General features: G+C 51.5%; 1 protein-coding gene across 1 annotated transcript in view; it reads right to left on the reverse strand.

Annotated features, from left to right (window-relative positions):
- Window positions 1-3,520: 3,520 nt before the first annotated feature.
- The window catches only part of TRIB2 (tribbles pseudokinase 2), a 26,319-nt gene continuing 18,016 nt past the window's right edge, over window positions 3,521-11,823 (reverse strand). Inside the window, exon 3 of the mRNA XM_029938282.1 lies at window positions 3,521-5,998. Coding sequence (XP_029794142.1) covers window positions 5,530-5,998 — 469 coding nt within the window. The 3' untranslated portion in view covers window positions 3,521-5,529. The remainder of the gene's footprint in view (window positions 5,999-11,823) is intronic.

Raw genomic sequence — 11,823 nt, forward strand, 5'->3', positions numbered from 1 at the left:
AGCACCTAAAAGATGCAACATTGCTCAGGCCATCTGTCCCTGTAAAAGCACGTGTAGACTCCTTTACAGTTTACATAGCATGTAAAATAACAAGAAATTAGTTACTACCCCAATAAGCCTTTGTTTCCATTTCACACACAGAGTCAGTAGAGACTCAGCAAGTGCAGTGACTTGCCACAGATCATGCAGGAAATGGGCACGTGACCCAAGACCTTCTCATCCCAAACCCTGCTGACTTCATTACATCTACATGCCCCCGCTTTAAAACCTTCAACGGCCTGGATGACACTTCTCTTTGGGGAAGGAGAGAAGTTCACGGGTGCAGAAGGTGCCGTCCAAATCCAGTTGAATTGTGATTCGGCTCAGGGAAAGCTTCAATATGATACACTGAACTGGTCTCCAGTCCCGTGCCTCTGGGAGCTGCAGAAAACACTCTTTCCAGTGTTGGGGGAATGGGGGACGGCAAGTCTGAGCTCCCCCAGATTTAGTATTTAGGTCTCTGTGCCGAGGTGCATGTGCATTTCCCTGTGGCAACCTGGAATGGCTTTGCAGACCACCCCCCCACCCCCAGGGTTCAACATTACCCACCTGGATGGCATCCTTCAACTAATTTAATCTCTTGGAGGCTCACTGATCTTTCGTAAAACTTGCTACATCCCTTGAACGCTTTATCAGTGGATTAAATGGGAAATATTTACCCTTATTTCCTCCTTCCCTTCATTTTTTTGGCCAAGTCTTTGTCTGCAGTTTTAGTTTCCTGCAGTGACAATATATAGAGAGAGAGAGACTCGATATTCACAGAGACGACACAGACCCAATAGGGGTCCTCTCTGGACTCAGCAAGGGACTTCATGTCCAAAGTTGAGTAACTGGCCCTTGTGTGTTGTTGTGACACTGGGCAATTGTCTTACTTGGATGAATGGGAACATCTAAAAGGCACTGATGATGATTCAGAGCATTTTGGTTTAGACCTTTGATATATTGGAATATAATGCATAATTACTGCCAATTATCATCCGACACCCATTTAAGATGGGTCGCTGAGCTAGTCAGCGAAGAGAATAGGTTGGGTCAATGAAGGCCATGGCGGAAAGGATCTAAGATCACAGTGAGAGAAGTCAGGTGAATAACGACCCCCCTGAAATTCATATAGGGTCACCCACCTACACAGCTCTTGCACACCTTGGTCCTCCAGTTCAAAGTCCATTACCTACTCTCTCAGTGACCTTTGATTTCTCTGGACCTTGGATGCCTTATCAAAGTTGCTTTGTGGGGCACCTGGATGGCGCAGTTGGTTAAGCGATTGACTTTGTTCAGGTTATGATCTTGCAGTTTGTGAGTCCGAGCCTCACCTCCGGCTCTGTGCTGACAGCTTGGAGCCGGGACGGAGTCTGCTTGGATTCTGTGTCTCCCTCTCCCTCCCTGCCCCTCCCCCACCCACCCTCTGTCTCTCAAAAATGAATACATATTAAAAAAATTTTAAGTTGCTTTTTCAAGGCTTTATCAATTGTTGGACTTGTTCAACAGTATTCAAACGCATCTAGCAGCAGAAACTTCACCTTCCTGCCTATAAGTCCACATCAGAGCTCCGCAGGGGAGACACCAGCTTTGGTTACAGTATGGGAAGAATTTCTGTGGGTCCCTGCCACTTCTTGATAGTTTTGATAAGGTTTGAAAATCCTCAACTCCAGTAGCATTCCTCAGCAAAAGAACGCCACCCGGGTATGCCCTTGGTTGAAGATAGTAATAGTCACTCGCCCGGCCAACCACAAGACATTCCCTTGACATGCCTTAAGTCGGCTTAATCTCCATAAAATCCTTGGTCCTTATAAAACTTAAGTGATTTTCCTAGTCACAGCTATTAGGGGGTAAAGATTCAAGGCCCTGGTCATACTTCCCATCCCCTGCCCTCACTCCCAGAGGCTTAGGCCTCCTTGCTCTGCCCCAGGTTCAGATTAAGTAGCAAGGGGGCAAAGTACCAATGCCCAAAGAGATTAAAAAATAAAAGATTTTTGCTGGCAAAGTTTTGAGACAGGAAAGGGGGAGGGAGCTTGCTGATCCCGGGTTCCCACGGAGGTAGAGGCTCCATATGTAAAGGCTGGGAGTGTGAGTGCCAACACCCCCCTCCCGGCAACAGCCACACATACAAAGTTTGACAGGATACAATTCAAACAGGCAGCCATTAGGCAGCAGGCCCATTTCTGCTTAATCACAGGCAGTGAAAGAGCAAAGGAATTGGACCCCACTCTCTGTGCCCCAAGCAAAAGCCACCAGCGGGCTTCAACATTTGCAAAGGCTGTTTTCTAAAGATGCACCTCATAGAAACCTGGGGTTAGAGGGAAACTGAGCTGCACGTAGTGTAAACATCAACTCACAGTTGTTCCCTGAATACCTTGCATGGGCCAGGCACAGGGCCAGGGGCTGCTAGGGATGTGGAAAGGATGTTACAGGATGATAAACACCTTGTGAATTTAGAAGATGGGTCCAATCGGCTAGCAAGCCTCCGTCTGCTTCAGGTGCGTCACCCCTCCCTCAGCCCCCGATGCCACACCCCCATCTTCTTCAATGAGTTCTAGCCACAGCCTGGCCCTAGCGATGCTCACTTAGACCGGTGTCTAGAACGTTCTCACACACAATTCCCTCTGCTTAGTGCTACTGTGTTTGTCTTCCACGATCACCCAAATTCACTTCTTTCTGGGTTCTGACTCAGTTCCTTCCAGGGCACCTCCTGACAGACTCAGGTAGACTTACAGGTTTCTATGAATCCGTGTTTACCCCACTACTCCATTCCACCCACTGCCTTGGTCTACTTGCGTGTCTGTTTCCCTAACTTGCACTGAAATGACAGAGGAAGCACTCACTAGACCTTTCAGGATTGAGTGGACACCGAGGGCTGTAAGAACTTCTAGTAAATGAGGTGCGACATAGATGGAGTCCACCTCCTTGGACCCTCTGTGGGTCTGCCTGGGGGAAGGGCTGCTGGGTGGACATTAGTTTCTGGGAGTCTGGTGGTCTTCTCCTCGGAGGTTTCCAATGGTGTTTCAGCAGATAGGGCTTTTCCTAGGGAATTGTGAGGAAGTCTGGGTGATTTGAGTGCAGGAAAGCTTGGCCACCTCAGGGCTACTGTGTCCTGGCCTGAAAGCATCTGGGCTCTAACAGCATAGAAAGCATACCGAGTTTCAGGACTGAACAGACAGGGTCCGCGCCTGACTCGATCCCTTCCATGTGGTTCAACCCCAGGCAAGTTAGGCACCTTTCTGGGCTTATTTCCTAATCTGGGATGGGAACATAAGTCACACCTCTGAAGGTGGTAGTGGGCGATTAATTCGGTGAGATAGGACATCGAAATTGGCCAGCATATGCCCAAAAATGACGGAAGCTAACTTTCGCTTTGTATCAACGGTCATAGCTGCTCACCCTACACGAGCGAATCCCAGGAGGACGTAGGGGTTCCTGGCTGGTGGGCGGTGGCCACAGAACCACAGATGGCAGAGAATTCATCATTTGCAGAACTTCGGAATTTTAGTTAAATACGCACAATTTTATTGATTGAAGAGATTAGGACAAAAACATTAAACCAAATACAGGACAAAGCACCAGAGGCCATAGATTCCCACCATGCATGCTACCAATCTTTCCTCCTACGGGGTACTTAAAAAATAGGGGACGGGGAAGAAAAACAGGTCCTTCTTGACACAGCACCATCTTCAAAAAGTTGAAAAACAAAACACCAAAAAACAAAAAAACAGAACAAACAAAAACCTCTCTCCTTTGTATCTTCCATTTTCAAAATAGAATCAAGGGCAAAAATCCATGGCCGCCTTGTCTCCTGACTGTGAATGGTTAAGCCGCCCGCCTGGGAACATGAAGGCTGGGCTCCTGCTAACAGGCATAAAGCATCCAAGGTCTGCACATACATGCCACATACTATCATGAAGCACAGATTCAAGTAACATTTACATACTAGAGTCCACGTGTTACCTACCCAAAAACATGACCATTTCACAAAACGTATACAGGCAGTAAAATCCAAACAACTGAGGTACTGGAAACACAAATATTTATGCCGAAAGTGTTCTGTAGCATACAGCAACAGAGAAGCCGTAATAAAAACATTTGCCACTCAAAATCAAATAAAGCTATCTAGAAAAGCCAAACAAAAGGTTATTTTGGGGACAGAAATACTCAAACAAGAAAAAAATATATATATATAAATGTTAACTACAGCATGTAACATGTCATCCCAAGTCAACCCGTAATTGAAGTACTGGCTTAATACATCACAATGTGACATTTTCCTTAATAAATAGAAGAGTTCTTGAAAATACAAAGGTGCGCATTGGGACAGAGAGCTGTTTTTATTTATATCCTCCTAGCTTTCCTGCTGATGTTTCTTCCACTTGTCTCTACCGAGGGTTTTTGTCCAAACGAGAGGGCCTTCCGAGCCAAAAAGGATGGTTCTTCCTAAAAGAAATGAAATAGCTGCCCTGTATTTTATCATGAGGGACAACCAGCTCTGTTTCACTGGTGATCCAGTAAAACAAAGACAAAACGTTTCGTTGAGACCAGAGTGTCACAAAAAGCTTCGGACTCTAAAGGCGCCCTACCCGTTACCTGGCCCCGAACCGTCGTCCAGGCAGAGGGCCACCTAGGTGGCCCTCCTCGTTCAAAGGAAAGCAATTCAGGAGTGAATTTCTCTTTCTCCTTCCCTTCCTTTTGTTCGCTTCTTTCTTTACACTCTGATAGTAATGCATCTGAAGTTTGACTTCTAATAGCTTCCTGCCACAAACCCACGGACATAGAACAGAATAACTATGTGGAAGGACAGACTTTTTTTTCCCCTTCAGGGAGCAAAGCATCAACGTGTCATTTCCTGACCAGGATAGTAAATCCGTTATTTAGAAGAAATGAGTTGAAAAGAGCGATTAAGAGACACAAACTGGACTTTTATTTTCTTTTAGCTTAGCACCCAGGTTTCAGGTCAGTCTGTGTGCACCGAATTGTTTTTTTTTAAATGAACCCCATTAAGTATTGGATAGGTGGCTGGCTTGTTTAAAAAGAAAAAGAAGGAAAGAAAGAAAAAAAAAAGAATCCTTGGCCAATTGTACCTTCCCTGAATCGTGACAAGAAGTTAGACGCTAACAGTGCGATGCCAAGATGTGTGTGTGTGTGGTTGAGGCAGAGAGTTTGGGTTCTGTCAGGATCTGTTAACTATTTTGGAACAAATGAAAAGTGGGGTAGGCAGAAACAGCCCAGCTGACCGGGGTGGGCTCCGGGGGCTACGTCGAGGAAGAGAAGCTTCCAGGGGCTTCCCGTCCCTCCGACCCGACCCCGGACTCCCGCCCCACCTCTCTTGCCCCCATGCTACATGTCCAGTCAGCTCCTTGAAGGTTCTCCTTCTTTGAACCGAGAAACGTGAGTGTCAGTGTCTTTCTTGCTACCAAGCCAGGCGACGTGTGTTCCCCGGAAGGACTTTCCGCTGCCCTCTCTCGCTCCTGGTACCTGCTCGAGTCTCTGTGAGGCGTGAGCTCAGTTAAAGAAAGGGTCCAAGTTCTCTTCCATGTTGACATCCGGCACCAGCTGATCAGACGCCTCCTTAGCACCATATCCTGAATTCGAGACGCTAAAATCTGTAGAAAACCAAGGATGGTCCAGAATTTCCTGCGAGGTCAGCCGCTCTGAGGGCTCCCGCCGCAGGATGCTTCGGATGAGGCACTTGGCCTTGGGCGACAGAGTCTCTGGAATGTTGAACTGGCCACGCCGGATCTTGCTGAAGAGGGAACTGGGCTCAATGTCATGGAAAGGGTACCGCCCTACCAACATGGTATAGAGCATCACCCCCAGGCTCCAGACGTCGGCGGCTTTGCCCGAGTAGCTGCCGCTGGTGTTCAAGATCTCCGGGCTTACGTACGCCGGGCAGCCGTGCTTGTCGGACAGGGAGTCATCATCTCCCCGCAGGATGTAGGCGTCCTCCAGGCTCTCCAGCTTGACCCGGGTCCTGCAAGAGAGAGGAAGATGTGAGCTCCTACGGGCACGCTGAGGCACATGGCTCTCATCGTTGTCACACAGCTCCGGCTTTAATGTTCCCAAGAACCTTCACGCATGCATGCATTCGGTCATTCGACCAGCCAAACGTGACTCCGAGGCGCCTTGTAGGTGCCAACACTGTTCCAGGGAGGGCAGGGAGCGCAGGAGTGAAAAGACTGACGGGGAATTGGCAGGAAGCTTAAGGTCTACTGGGAAGGGGGAACCCGCCCTTGCAGCGAGTAAACAGATGGTGAATGACTCGATGATCCCCCCCCTCCCCCCACAGTGATGAGGGAGTAAGAGATTTGGTGCTCTTCTCAAAGATGCCTCTAGGGAGTGATGGGGAGTCACAGGACTTGAACTCAGATCCAACCAACTGGGAAGCTCCCAGAAGCTCTGTCTACAAGTTCCAGCAAGCTTCGGGCTGACACGATAGAACACAGTACGGAAGGACCCACTACTCAACGGTATCTTGGCTTTATGACAGTCCTTTTGTGAGACATGGAAGATTCTATGATCCCATTTTACAGATAAGAAAGAACCTCATGGCTCCGAGAGTCTGAGTAGGAATAACTGGTCCAACGCCTTTTAGCTGGGAAATAGAGAAGAGCTGGCCCCACGCTTCCCTTAGTCAACCTGTTTCTCCTTCCCCAATACCAAGCTGCCTCTCTCCAGGACCCAGGCAGAGCTGGGGGAGGTACCCGAGCAGGCAGGCATGACCGGCAGCTAAGCCCTCCCAGGGCTGACATCATCTTTCCAAGATTTTCTGTTGGGGTTGCCTCCTATCTTGCCCATCAGACTCCTGTGGGTTGTTTCCTGACGTAATGTGACAAAATGTGACTTATGTGATGTGGTTGCCTATATCCTCAACCTGTGACAGCACATATGTGATGTGTGCCAATCTGCCCCTTGCCATTTACTTACTTATTCATTTTGTAATGTTTATTTATTTTTGAGAGAGAGAGAGAGAAAGAGAGTGCACAAGCGGGACAGGGACAGAGAGAGAGAGGGAGACACAGAATCGGAAACAGGCTCCAGGCTCTGAGCTGTCAGGAAAAACCTGCTGTGGGGCTCGGACCTGTGAACTGTGAAATCATGACCTGAACCAAAGTAGGTTACTTAACCGACTGAGTCACCCAGGCACCCCTGCCCCTTGCCCCTTAAGGATGACTGGGCTGGCCGACAGGTTCCAGGACTTTCCCTGGATGCACCCCTGAACAGAGATGGAGAAATCCCACGTCGGACTCAGAGTCCCCGCCTCAGGCCTAGCACCCATCAAGCCCTGCTGTGACCACTGGGTATAAAATAAGTGCTCAGTAAATACTTTTGGAAATAAGTGAAATTCTTAAAAGAACACTGATTGACAGGGAACAAAGCTGAGGACCAGGACATGAAGTGACTTGCTCAAGACAGACGGCTGCCCCTCCCCGGGACCAGAAGCTCCTGGACCTGCATCTCTCCTGCAGCCTTCCGAGAATTCTGCTTTCCCTACTCTGCCGTCCCTTGAGTGGAAGTCCAGGTCCCACTACCTGCCGGTTCTTAATGTGCAAATCTTCCTCCTGGTCTCCCGGCCAGAACCCTCCACAGTCCGTGCCCAGGAGCCGTCAGACCCCGGACTAGGGCCCACGCCATCACACGGATGAATGCCTGCCATGAAGGGGACATGGGACAGGGAGGAGGGGCCGGAGTTACGGGCTAGGCCTTCACAAACAGTGCCTACAGGGTCCTACAAGGTCAGCGTCCTTCACAACAGCTGGTTCCTTCATCTCTGAAGCATGCACCATGTCATGTACCCCAACGTCCGGGGCGGGGGTGCCCCAAGGCTCAAATGGCCGGAGCACAGGAAAAACAGCAAGGGGTCTCTCATCCCAAAGCTGAGCTTCTGTCTCAGGCCCATAAGCTCTGTTCCTTCTTCGCCCTTGGGCTACAGGGCTCAGCCCTTCAGGGCCATCACCAAGGCCACTCGGGGAGCCACAGAAGGATAGGTGAGGCTCAAGTTTATTAAGTTAGTTCTCTAGAAGCAAAATGCCTACGGGAATCCTGGGTTAATTCTAAGATCTCCTACCTGGATTATGGAGGTCTCAACGACTCAGGAGGGACCCCTCCCTGGCACTCATTTCTGTCAAGGAGCAATAAATGACCACGATCACTGGAAAAGGGACTGGGCCGGGAGCTCGGGGGCAAATCCCAGGCCAGACTACATCTCTTCCCTGTGGCTCCCTGTGGTGGGGCTCTGGGAAGCCACTCAATCTCTCTGTCTCTTAAACTTGAAGAGGGGCACTGGACGAGACAGTTTGCTTTTTAATTGTAATTTCTCATTGTGGTACAGTATACATAAAATGTATCATCATCCATTTTTAACTGGACAATTCAGTAGCATTAAGTACATTCCCACGTCCGTCTGGACAAGACAGCCTGAAAGTCCCTGCCAGTTTTAACATTCCAGGATTCTGATCTAGAGCAATGCGCCCTCCTTCCTCGCGCACCCGTACTCTACTCCACCCAGGAGCCCACACCGTTCCGTTCTTCCCCGTCCCCCTTCAGCTACTGATCTCAAGACACAGGAAGGGTCTCGACGTGTTAATCTGGAACTGGGCTCACAGAAAGCAAATCTTGCTCTTCCTGGTGCTCCTTCTAACCCAAGGCGGCAGGTGGGGCAGCCTCACGAGATATTCCAGGATAGGCACGGAGGCACGGACACCCAGGGGGTGGAGGGGAGGGGGCTCAAATCATGAGCCCAAGGGGGTTCCCTCAACAGCCTCCTTCACCCGACCCTCACCAGCACCGGCCCCACCTGGTTCAGGAGCTGGCCAGATTGTGGCCTCCAGGGACATGGTCATGACAGCAGAATGCCTAAGGGAATAACTCCAGCTGCGCAGCAAGGGACAGTCCAGCGTCCAGTGGTTTTGGGGCTGGGCTCCTCTTCCAAGGCCGTCCAGCTCAGCCACCTGGGGCTGACCTCCCCAAGGCTGCAAGGTGAGCCCCAGACCTCCTGACCACATCCTCAGCGACCTCCCCTGCTCTGTTCCAGCCTTGTCGCTGTCCCTCAAACACACCACCCACCCACCACAGTCCTTCCTGGGACCTCTGTGCATGCCCTCCCCCAGCCCCCGCCCGGAATGTTCTTCTACCAGATTCAGGACATCTCGCTCCTGCTCACTTCTTTCAGGTCTCTGCTCGAATGAGCTTCCTTAAGGAGCCCGGGGCTGACCCTCCCATTTACGGCAGCAGCCACCCCCAGGACTCTCGTGTCCCTCAATGGCACCTGGGACAGCATCCGTCCTGCATTTATTCCCGCGCTCACTGCCAGCGTGATCACCTCATTCCCGCCTCCGGGAGCCCGGGAGCAGGTGGATGAGGGGGACTTTGTAGGTAGAGGACATCGCCTCCCTTTATGGCTGTACCTCCTGCACCTGGACCGGGACCTGGCACACAGCAGACACTCAATCTGAGAGCGAAAGGGACAATCACATCATGAGCCCCTCAGAGCTCAGCGTGCTCACCTCTAAAGGAACAGCCCTGCTCTGCCCACCTGGCCAGGATTAAGAGGGTGCCGGGCCGCGTATCCACAGGAAAACAGGCTTTGTAAATTCCAACACGGCTGTCCCTGGTGGGGTGAGGACAGTGCCGCTGTGCCTTCAGGCCCATGAACTGCTCCCGATGAGCCCTTGCAGGGGACAGATGTCACTGCTTCAAGCTCCTTATGCTAAGCCACGTCTGAAGCCCTTTTCCATACTTAGCCCCTTCTAGTACACAGCCCTTGACTGTGACCGTCACCTTCCCCTTGTGCCTCACCCCCTCTCCCAGGCAGCAAGGACCCTATTTCCACCCTGACCCCGCTCCTGGAGGCCTTCTCCAGATCAGAGGGAGAAAGCCTCCGTGGCTAAGGGTTCGATCTTGTTAATGAGTCCACTGGCCAGCACTCGCCTTTCCCCTCCCCCTCCAGGACTCAGCGGCTGTGCGAACACCCAGCGACCCTCAGAGTGTAAGAGCAAGTGGACCCACGTGCTTCTGCCGCTCGCCTGCCCCTGACCCCCCCCCCCCGCCCTGGCCACCTCCACCTCCGCCCTTCAGAAGCCAGGCTTTTGGGGGACCAGGTCCGGATGTGCCTGTCACATTCAGCTCACCACGTGATGCGCCACAGACCCACGTATAAACCAGGCCAGCTCGGCCACAAAGTCAGTGACCCGGCTTCAAATTCTGGCTTTGAAAATGACCAACTACCAAAGATCCAACATCTTGTGTGTCCTTACACATCCGCCAGGGATCTGCATATACTTCCTCTTTAGAGTTTGTAACATCAACCTCCAAGGCAGGGACTGTCATCCCTTTAGGGGGACACTGAGCCCAGTGCTCGGAAAGGGGGAGGAAGCTCACATGGCCAGTGAAACACGTGAGGGACGGAGCGCTCACCTCTCCCCCGCTGCCCCGCCCAACTGACACCTGGCGCAGGCGAACAGCAGCGAGGGTGCAACCAGACCGTCTCGGAGTGGGCAGCATGCTGTGCCCAGGGCCAGGGGCACTGACATCCCAGGCAGGGAGGTGAGAAAAGAGAAGGGGAGGAAGTGCAGGGTTCGAAAGCATCCTTCTGACCCGGTCTCCTTCTCGGAACACCCTGAACTTGTTTACATCGCTCCCAGGCGAGGGTCAGGGCAAGTGGTCTGGATTACGTCTTTTCAACAGGGACCTTCTGGGTGCGCACACGTTGTTGGGAACCCGGGGCGGCGCCGTAGTTTCAACGCCAGACCTGCTGCCCAATTGCAGGGACCCTTAGAAGGTCCCAGGGGCTTGGTTGCCCCTGTGAGGGGCAGAACTGACCCTCCTTCCTTCCCAGACCATGGGAGTGGGGTGCTGCCTGGCAGAGCACCTGCTCGTGCCTGCTTGGAACAATGTGAATGAGCCATCTATCAACTTCTGCTGTCCCCTGATTATGAATTCCCTGGCCAAGGAATCGACTTCCGTAACAATCAACAAGGACATCGGTGGTCCTAGGAATTCAAACGTTCCACTAATCGTCAGGGCATTTAAAGTAGCACTGGGGACAGGGACGTGACATGCACGGCCATCTTTTTTGTTTTTATGAGAATTAAATGAAATAATGCAAGTACAGTATCTACCGAAAAGCCTAGCAGAGGCGACCTGCGGAGAAGTGGTGGTGGCAACTCTAACTGATCTTATTAGTAGGATAAGCAGACCCCCACTCCCCCCACTCTTCAACCCCAGAGCTTAGAGGAGAAGACAGATGAGCAAGCCTCAGCAGACCCAAGTGGATGTGAATCCCCTGCCCACGTTCGTTCCTGGGCCCTTTGGACTTGATTCCCCCTTGGCCTGGGATGTTCTACCCCCAAATATGTGCCCCACTCATTCTGCTCCCTTCCTTAACTCCTAAGGCAATCCGTGTGCCCTACCTGGAGGTGGTGGGAATAAAATGGTACATGAAGAATAGAGGTTCCCAAAAATGACAAGGGAGGGAGCTCTTGTGACCAAAAAAGCTATGAGTGACAGTAGTGATCTCCGGCAGCCTCTCGGAGGACAGAGCCATCAGCCTGGGGCAGAATCGACTTGGCCAAGAAACTGTATCCCTGCGTGCATTTTGCAACTCGTCCCTGGCACAGGCAGGAACCGGCCTCCTTTGCTTTAATTTCTGAATGGAAAAGGCTCACAGGGGGACAGGCTGTGGACTTGGCCACCGGCCTTGTGCCATCGGGTCCCCAGCCAGGTGAGGAAGCCAGACCAGTGGGATGCCGTGCACCGCGCCTCCAAGGAGCAACGTGCCACCCACTCCCAGCCCAGGCC

This window comes from Suricata suricatta, chromosome 4 (genome assembly GCF_006229205.1).
Source record: "Suricata suricatta isolate VVHF042 chromosome 4, meerkat_22Aug2017_6uvM2_HiC, whole genome shotgun sequence".
NCBI classification, from domain to species: domain Eukaryota; kingdom Metazoa; phylum Chordata; class Mammalia; order Carnivora; family Herpestidae; genus Suricata; species Suricata suricatta.